General features: G+C 41.4%; 1 protein-coding gene across 1 annotated transcript in view; it reads left to right on the top strand.

The window, feature by feature from the left end:
- Positions 1–10151, top strand: part of PCNXL2 (pecanex-like 2 (Drosophila)) — a gene marked incomplete at its 3' end in the record, with an annotated part of 223138 nt that overhangs the window by 100596 nt on the left and 112391 nt on the right. Inside the window, exon 10 of the mRNA XM_006898055.1 lies at positions 831–976. Within this exon, the coding sequence (XP_006898117.1) occupies positions 831–976 (146 nt within the window). The remainder of the gene's footprint in view (positions 1–830; positions 977–10151) is intronic.

Below are 10151 nucleotides of genomic sequence, written 5' to 3'. Positions count from 1 at the left end.
TCATTGAAATGAAAAATAAACAACATAAATTTAAAAAACAAAACAAAACTATATTTTGGAAGATTAACCCAGAGTCTGCTTGCTGCAGAATGGACTAAACCAGATTGAGCTGCATAATATGTGGGACCTGATGCAAACTGAAAATGAGGGATCCCTTGTTTAAAAAATAAAGAAGTAATGCCACTAAACACTCTAACATACAAAAGTCTCCCCTTCCTCCCATGGTCCCTTTTCTCAGCGTGTAATGGTGTTTTTTATTTGCCATGTGATGCCTTACTAAATAAAGAACTCTGGTGGCTCAGGGGCAAGGGATTGTGCTGCCAATTCAAAAGGCCTTGGTTCAAATCCACTGGCTGCTCCACAGAAGAAAGACGGCAGTATCTTCCTGTGTGATTTACTGCCTTTGAAAAACTCGCTGGATGGTCAGCTGTGAGTTGGTTCTGACTTGATACACAACAACAACAACTAAAGAACTGTGATTGCTTCTTTCCACCTTTCATTGTATATAATTTCCAACATAAACTGTTGACTAATACAGAAAAGCATAAGAAAAGATAATATAAGGGATCTTGAATATCCATGTTTCTTGATTTGCCTTCTTTCTGTGTTCAGAGCAAAATCTGGTTCAATAAAAATGGTGGCCTCTCAAAAAAAAATACTTTTTCTGAAAAATCATGTTTCTTTTCTCAGAATGTTCTGAAATGCATTGGTTTGCATTTCTGAGTTAGGACATCTGCTTCACGTTGTTTTTTTAAATTACTGTGTGCATTTATGATTATGACATTTCAATGTGCTTCTCTCTCTGTCTTGTTTCTTTCTGTTTCTAAAAGCACCTGAGTCAGGACCTAGAGGAGGCCTCGCACTCTTCAACACAAGGGAAATTTAACCGAGAGCAGTTTTACAAGTTTATCATTTTCCCCGGCAAGTGGATTAAAGTCTGGTATGATCGACTTACCTTGTTGGCATTACTGGATCGGTAAGGTTTTGAGCATGCAGACATACCACCGAACGACACACTGGGGACACAGTAGAACACATGTGCACGCTTTACACACGGCCGTTACTGCTTGGTGGGGTGCCTGGAAAGCTTCCAGAGGATGGATCGCTCGCTGCACGGCAAACCTAAAGCAGCCAAATCCGGATAAACTAGGAACAGTTCGATTTAGCAATTACAGTGGCAGAAATAATAATAGACAACAGGGTTGAGATTTACGATGAGCTTTGGGCGTGGTCAGTAGGGACTTGTGGTCAGCCAGTTCCAACTCCAGTCAGGGAGTTGAGTTTTGGAACAATGTTATGCTTTAAGGGAGCTCTGGTGGCCTAACAGTACTATTGCCAACCCGAAGATAGGTCACATCCACCAGCTGCTCTCAGGGAGAAGGATGGGCAGTCCCATCTTGGGAGATATATAGCCTCTGAAAACCTGCTGGAGGGCTAACTATGGGTCAGTTCCAATGGCACAGTAATTCGTAGTTTGTTAAGCTTTTGTTTACTCTCAGCTTACATGGATAAAATATTTTTGTAGAAAAGCTTGAGATATCCATTATGAAGCCCAAGAACTAACCAGGCCGGATGTGAACACGGCAGAGGGTGAGATAGAGTGGGGCAGTTCCTTAGTCTTCCCTGGATGGTGTGAATCCTGACTCCTCCCTCCTGCCTGGTGCATTGATTTGGAAGATTAAGGGAAGCTGTCAAAATCTTTCACTCCTTCTCCCCTCCTCTTCAGATCCTTTCTCAAGATAAAATGTAGGGTTACAGATTGGATGCTGCTGGGGAGGGGCTCAGGCTGGTTCAGGACTTCCTATTTCTATCCTCTCCTGCTCAAGGTTATGCAAAGGATGACTGCCCCTCTGCTTTGCCTCCCGATTTTTGGTTAAAAACAAACAGGCTTTGGGCTTTATACATTTATCTGTTTCTGTAAGTTTGATCACACTGCATTTGTCCTTTCGTAAGTGCCGTATTTTTACTCAGCGTAACGTTTTCAAGGTCCGTCTGTGTTACAGTATATATAGCAGGACTATATAAGAAGTTATAACTGAAGTTACAGCAGGACTTCAGTTCTCTTTCCATCTGAGTAATATGCCATTGTGTGTATTTATCACATTTTGCTTATCCATTAATAAGCTGAATTAGGTTGTTCTGATTTTTTGGCTATTGTGAATAGTATTGCAAGGAACACGAGTACATCCTGCTGTCATGGAATTCCAACTCATAGTTGGACTCAAACTTTGCTTCATTGAGCAGGTGCTGGACCTGAAAGACTTAACCACTGCACCACCAAGGTTTCTTCTAAAAGACAACCGTCATCCAAAGAATTCCATCGGTATATTTCAAGGCGGAGTTATAGTGGTTATTCTGACAATGCTGTGTTCCTTAGGGGCACACACTTAAGATGGACATTTAACGTTTGACAAGTCATCCAAGACAATATATTCTAATAGTAAAAGTTTGCCCCAAAGTGTTGTTGTTATTCTTTTGTTTCTTGAAAACCAGACTAGGGAGCTCTCGTGGGGTCGTCTGTAGAGAATCGCGCAGCTAACGTGCCTCGCTGTCCGCTTGAATCTGGCAGTGACTAAACGGAGAAAGATACACTATTCCCCCTTGTGTGGTTACAGTCTCACAATCCCAGTGGGAGTTAGTCCTGTGCAGTTCTGACTCGGTGGGTTTTTAAGTGAGAGAGGACTAGTTTTTGTTAATCTGTCAGGTTAAAATCAAATGTTCCAGTTGCCTTCGAGGTTTCTCATTATCAAAATAATTCAATGACAAAACTTGACTGAAAATCTACTTGAGATCTAAACAAGGATGGAGAAGGTGCCTGCACTTGCTGAAGGGGAAGATGAAGGTGAGCAACTCCTTGTTCTTCCCCAGACAGTGTGAATTCTGACTCCTGCCTGGTGTACACTGGTTTGGAATGTCTTTCACTCCCTCTCACCTCCCGTTAACACTGCTCTTCTTACACATTTGTTTTCAGGAAGGCAACAGATGCAGCAAGACCTCCCTTAGCCATTTATCTCTGATCTGGGATGTCAGGATGTGGGTCTGGAGTCAGACTTTTGGACTCAAATCCAGTCACTCTTTCAAATGAGTCTGTGACCTTAAGATGAGAAGAAGCGTTTTGTGCCTCAGTTTCTGATTCATCCAGTAAGGATTCTCTCTCCTGTTGGGCAGTTAAAAAGATTAAGCCAATTTCATTCATTCACTCTCTTGTTAATGCCAAGTTGGAACTGACTCATAGCTCACCCTCCAGTGGGTTTTTCAGGATTGTAATCGGCAGAGGAAGAGAACACCCATCTTTCTCCCCTGGAACCACTGGTGGATTGGAACTGTCAGAGAGGGGTTTCCTTTGGGTTAACAGCACAGCTCCCTATCAACTATGCCATCAGAGCTCCCTAATCCAATTTAGGACATATGCATAATTATTTAAATATCAAGTGCTGTTATTACTATTTTCTGGAATGTGGTGCAGACAGAAATACAAAGTAGAATAAAGGTACGTGTATTAGATATGTAATGCTGCTGTATCTGACCTAGCACAAACTGATGAGTTGAATGAACAGAACTTTAATCTCTCAAAGTTTACAAGGCTCAGCACCTTTTATACAGTTCTCTCCCTCATCTGTTTCAATGCCATGTACATTATTTATCCCCTCTTTTCTTAATTTCTCCCCAAACCCCATGTCAGTCCTGTTTTATAATAGTGGTATTATGCAGTATTTGTTTTTTTTTGTGACTGAGATATTTCACTCAGCATAATGTCCTCCATGGTCACCCATTTTGCATACTATTTTGTGAGTTCTATGCTTTTCAGTGCTGCATAATATTCCATTGTGTGAATATACCACAGCTTCTCTATCCATATATGATTAGGTATTATTGGTATGACAAGAGTCCAGAATAAGAGCTGCATAGTAAAGTGCTCTGGGGTGGGGGGACTGTATAACAATGAAAGAACTTTTTTTCCAAAGAAAAAAGTGAATGAGGAGTGAAGGGGGGCAGGGAGGAAAATGTGCAACAATGAATGAATGGAAATCCAAGTTCTTTAGAAACTCACAATAAAATTTCAATTGAAAAATGAAATTATGGTACATTCACCTGATGGAATACTACGCAGCACGCAGGAACAATGATTTTGTAAATTACTACATAACTTGGGAGGGACTGGAGAGCATTATGCTACGTGAACTAACTCAGTCCAATAAAGACAAATATTGTATAAGATCATTATTGTAGAAATAGATATCTAGTAAAACATGTATGATGATCCAAGGAGCAGAGGGGTCAGGATGGGAAGAGGAATAATCAGAGGGTTGCACGCTTTGATGGTAGAGGGAGAGATTGGTAAAGGAAATGGGAAATATCTGTGTTAAAAACACTGTGTATAAACTTTGTAAGAAAACCAGTATAAAATAAAAATTTTATTAAAAAATAAAAAAACAACAACAATCAACCCACCCAACCAAAATAAAACAAGGCTTGGCACCTGACTTAGGGGGCTGTATCTGGGAAAAGCTTTCCCTTGGTGTTGGTTCTGGAGAAAGGTCCTTGTCTCCTCTCAGCATTTGTAGCCCAGGATTCCTTGGCGACCTCTATATGTTTGACATCAGTCATTTCCTGGATTTAAAAGATTTGTCACACAAGCATCTCTCTGCCCAAAGAATGCTCTCTGCTCCTACCTCCTCTTGCTTGCTAGTACCCAAACCCTCCCTTCTCTTTATTTTTCTCTCCTGTAAGAAAAAAGGTATTGCAGGTTACAACCTGAAGGAACTCCCTTTATATTGGACATTGCCTGTGACTGGATTAAGATGGTTGAATGTCACCCTTAGTCCTTTAAAACGGATCAGTTTATCAGATTCCATGGACCATTACATAACTGTCACATTGCATTAGTAAACCAACCCATAATCGAAGAGTTTCTGTGTACCTTTGAGTTGGAACCGACCATTAGCTGACCCTCTGGTGGGTTTTCAGAGGCAGATAATCACACAGGAGGAGATTGCCCATCCTTTTCCCACAGAGCCTCTGGTGGCCTCAAACCACGTACCTTCAGGATTGCAGTACAGGTTCTTGCCACTAGGCCATCAGAGGAGGGAATACACAGTTTCATCTGTGATTGTGAGTAAAGTAAGTTTTGTCACGTCTAGGAGCTAAAATCTATGCTCATTTTTTGCAGGACAAGTGACCCTGCTACCGGGTCCTTCTGAGCCTCTTGCTGTCCCCAGTGTTACGGCTTTAAGGAGGTTCCCTGCCTCTTCTCTCTGTGTGCCTTCTCATTTTCCCTTTCAACTACTTCTTGCTAGTTGTCTTCCTTCTTACTGTTATTTCTGTCTCAAAAACCTCTGCAAAATCATGACAGTCACAGGGCAGGCCTCAACTCATGGCCAGGCAAAATGTATCAAGCCTTGAATTGTTTACAAAGGTAACTCCTCAGAGTTTGGACGGGGACTGAAATCTAAGCTCGTTTTCCCATGAAGCCAAGACAAAAGTCATAGAAAGAAATTCATTTCACCACAAACATCATACCATTGTTGCTGTTGTTAGGTGCTATCGACTCTATGAACAAAAGGCCTAAACCCTGTGCCGTCCTGCGCCATCCTCACATTTCCTAACACACAAGAGCCCATAGTAGCAGTCACCATATCAATCCATCTGGTTGAGGGTCTTCCTCTCCTTCACTGACACTCCATCCTTCACAGCATCATGTCCCTCTTCAAGGAACAGCACCTCCTAGCAAAATGCCCGAAGTATGGGAGGCTGAAGACCCATCATTCCTGCCTCCAAAGAGCACTCCGGCTATACCCTCTCCAAGACGTAGCTGTTCATTCTCTTGGCCATCTATAGAATGTTCAGTGCTCTTCTCCAACACCAAGGCTCAAAGGCATAAATTCTTTTTCTGTCATCCTTATTCACTGTCCAGCTCTCAGCAAGTAATCAAAAAGACTACAGCCTGGATCAGATGCACCTTAGTTCTCAAATGGATATCACTACTCCTCAATAATTTGGAGAGGTTCCTAACTGCAGATTTTCCCAGTGTAATATGTCTCTTTATTTCCTAACCGTATTAACAGGAGCCAAAGGTAATTAAAGAGGAAGTAGAAGCTGCTTGAAGGCGTTGGCAAAAAAAAAATAAGGTCCCAGGAATTGATGGAATACCAATTGACTTGTTTCCATTAACAAAAACAGCCTTGAAAATTTGAAGGGCATTTGGTCAATGGATTGGAAGAGCTCTATATATGTTCCCATTCCCAAGAGAAGTGATCCAATTGAATGTGGAAACTATCAAACAATGTGATTAATAGCTCATGGAAGCAAAATACTGCTGAAGATAATGAAAAAATGGCTAGAATAGTATATAGATAGAGAACTGTCAGAAGTTCCAGCAGGATTTAGAAGAGGATGTGGCACCAGGGATATCATTGCTGACGTCAGATGGATCCTGGCTGAAAGTACGGCATACCAGAAGAATCTCTATTTGTCCTTTATTGACTATACAAAGGCATTTGACTGTGTGGATCATAACAGGTTGTGGATGACATTAAGAATAATGGGAAGTCCCAGAGCACTTAATAGTACTCATGTGGAACCTATACCTGGCTGTTGTGCAAATGAGGCAGGGGAACACTGCATGGTTTAAAATTGAGAAGAGAGTGCATTAGGGTTGTATTCTCTCTCCATACCTATTCAATCTGTTCGCTGAACAAATTATTTGAGAAGCTGGACTCTGTGAAGAGGAGTGTGGTGTCAAGATTGGAAGGAGATTCATCAATAACTTGCATTATACGGATGACACAACTTTGCTTGCTTAAAGTGAGGAGGACTTGGAAGTGCTTGTTTCAGAAGGTCAAAGGATGCAGCCTTTGGTATGGATTGCATCCAAATGTCAAGAAAACAAAGATTCTTCTTGCTGGACTGATAGACAGTGTCAAGATGATGGAGAGGAGATTGAAACTATCAACAGCTTCATCTTGCTTGGATCATACCATTTTAAAAGAGTAGTAGTAGTTGTTGTTAGGTGCTGTTGAATTCACTACAACTCATAGCCACCCTATGAACAACAGATCTGAACCTGAACCTTGCCCTATCTATCCTGCACCTTCCTCACAATCTCTGCCATACTAGAATCTACTCACTGTTCCGATCCAACTTGTTGACAGTCTTCCTCTTTCTCTTATCCTCCACCTGTCCCAGCATGATGTCTTTTTCCAAAGACTGACACCTCCTGACAATGTGAATCAAAATTTACCATTTTTGTGTCTAAGGAGCACTCTAGTTGCACTTCCTCCAAGGCAGATTTCTTTGGTCTTTTGGCAGTCCATAGATATTTACTATTATTCAGTAACACGACAGTTCAAAGATATTGATCCTTCTGTCATTCTTGTTCATTGACTAACTTCCTGAGGCATTCAAAGCCATTGAAAATACCATGGTAGGGTTTAGGCACATCCTAGCCTTTAAACTAATATTCTTACTCATTAACACTTTGGAGTGGTCCTTGACAACAGATTTTTCAAATATAGAAAGGTTTTTTTAACTTTTATTTTATATTGGTTTGCTTACAAAGTTTATATACATTGTGTTTCACATTATCCTTCATTCACATTGTGCTTCATACAATCATTCACATTCATTGCTGTTATTATGTGCCATCGAGTCACTTGTGACTCATAGAGACCCTGTGTACAACAGCCCTAAACTCTGCTCTATCCTGTGCCCATCACACTGCCTCTGACACACCCACCCAATTACCCCAGTCACTGAATCAATCCACCTCATAGAGGGCCTTCCCCTCCTGCGCTGTCCCTCCACCCTCCCAAGCATGATGTCCCTCTCCAAGGACCGATCCCTCCTTACAACATGTCCAGAGTATGTTAGATGAAGCTGCAGAATTCTTGCCTCCAAGGAGCAGCCTGGTTTAACCCTCTCCAGGGTGAATCTGTTTGTTTTCTTAGCAGTCCATGGTACACTCAATACTCTTCTCCAGCACCACAGCTCAAAGGCATCAATTCTTCTTCTATCCTCCCTAGTCATTGTTAAACTCTCTGATGAGTATCAAGTGATTTCCTGGCTACTGGTGCCAAGAGTGTTGACTGTGGAGCCAAACAAACTAAAGTTGTTAACAATCTTAATCTCTTCACCATCCATCCTCATGCTACCAATTGGTCCAGTGGTGAGAATCTTTGTCTTCTTAACATTGAGTCTCAATCCATATTGGAGGCTGAAGTCCTTGACCCTCTGCAGCAAGCGCTTCAGGTCCTTCTTAGTTTCAGCAAGCAGGCTGGTGTCATCTGCATAACACAGATTGTTGATAGATCTTCCACCAATCCTGACCTCACATTTCTCCTCATAGAGTCCAGCCTCCTGGATAATCTACTCTGCATACAGATTGAAAAGGTATAGAGATAGGACACATCCCTGGCTTACGCCCTTCCCAGTTTTGAACCATGCAGTGTTTCGTTGCTCTTAGTCCAAGTATAGGTTTTGCACTAGCACAATCAAGTGTTCTGGGATTCCCATTCTTTTCAGAGTCAGCCATAGTTTGAGCACATTCATTATGTTTATAAAATTAATTACCATTTAACTATGCCCATCATTACCCTGTCTTTCCAGATCCCTGATGCATCTGTCTCATTTCCTTTACCCCTTCTCCTCCAGCCACCAAATTGAGCTACCCCATGATTTCCCCCATCCATCCTCACACTTCTGCTCTCCCACTTGGATCCTCACACACATTTTACTAGTTATCTATTTCTACAATAATGATCTTATGCAGTATTTATCTTTATGAGACTGAATTTATTCACTCAGCATAATGCTCTCCGGTCAAGTTATGTAGTAATTTTCGAAATTGTTGCTCCTAAGTGCTGCATAGTATTCCATCATGTGAATGTACCACAATTTCTCAATTCATTCATTTGTGACTGGACATTTGAACTGTTTCCATGTTCTTACAATGGTGAATAATGCTGCTATGAATGTTGGTGTACAGATCTCCATTTGTGTCTCAGCTCTAATTTTCTTGGTGTATATTCCTAATTGGATTTTCTGGATTAAGCTAACAGTGAGCCATGGTCTGGAAGCCTCTAGTTTAGAGTCGATTTGGACCTGGTGGAAGGCCTTTGTATTTAAATTGTGGTTGGGCCCTAAGTCTTCAGTTGGATGGAGGCTGATGTGTGAAGCAGTTGGATTCTTGAAGGTGGACTCTCTTGTTTTTGTTGAGGCTCTGATGTGGACTGTTTGGTTGGTTGTTTGTGGGGTTTTTTTGTTTGTTTGTTTTATTTTGTTCATAATTGTGTGTGAGCTGATTGAATTTACTAGATTTAGCAAACAATGAGCCATGGGCTGGAAGCTTCTCATTTAGAGTCAATCAGGACCTGGTGGAGAGCTTTTCTATTTAAAAGGTGGTAAGTAGTACAGCACTGGCCTGTCCATTTGCTGTACTGAGATAACTTGGGGTTGCTGTGACGTTGATGTGTCCAATGAATGCCGTAATTGTTACCCATGGTGGACAGTGTTTGGTGGAGTTTCCAGATTAAGACAGACTTGGAAGCAGGAGTTATCATCGTGTCATCCACTTCCTAAAACAGCATTCCTCTGGAAATACTATGAACTTAAGAGAAACTACAGTATTTACAGAACAGGGTTCAGGTCTTTTGTTCATAGGGTTGCTCTAAGTCGTGCTCAACTCGAGAGCACTTGACAATAACAACACCACCAATATTCCTAGCAGTGGAATAGCTGGATCATATGGAATTTCTGTGTCCGACTTTTTGAGGAAACACCAAACTGTCTTCCACAGTGGTTGTACCATTTTAAGGTCCCCCCCAACAGAGTTTCCAGATCTCCACATTTTCTCCAACATTTCTTGCTTGCTGTCCTTGTTAAACTTTGCCACTGCCACTGGGCTAAGTTTAGATGTGTAACTCTCTTATTGCCAGTGATTTTGAGCATTTCTTCATGTGTCTGTTGGCCACTTGAATGTCTTCCTCTGTGAAAAATCTTTCCATGTCTTGTGCCTATTTTGTAACTGGGTTATCAGTTTTTGGGGTCTTATTTGTTTGTTTGTTTGTGGAAACCCTGTACAATTCTGTAAACTTTTGTTATGAGGCCCTTGTCTGAGATGGTATTTCCAAGTGTTGTTTTTTCTTTTCACTCTG

Source organism: Elephantulus edwardii, unplaced genomic scaffold (assembly GCF_000299155.1).
Source record: "Elephantulus edwardii isolate Elephantulus edwardi_28Jun2011 unplaced genomic scaffold, EleEdw1.0 scaffold00218, whole genome shotgun sequence".
Classification (NCBI taxonomy): domain Eukaryota; kingdom Metazoa; phylum Chordata; class Mammalia; order Macroscelidea; family Macroscelididae; genus Elephantulus; species Elephantulus edwardii.
Note: the sequence above shows the minus strand (reverse complement) of the source record. Positions and strands in the feature narration are given on the sequence as shown.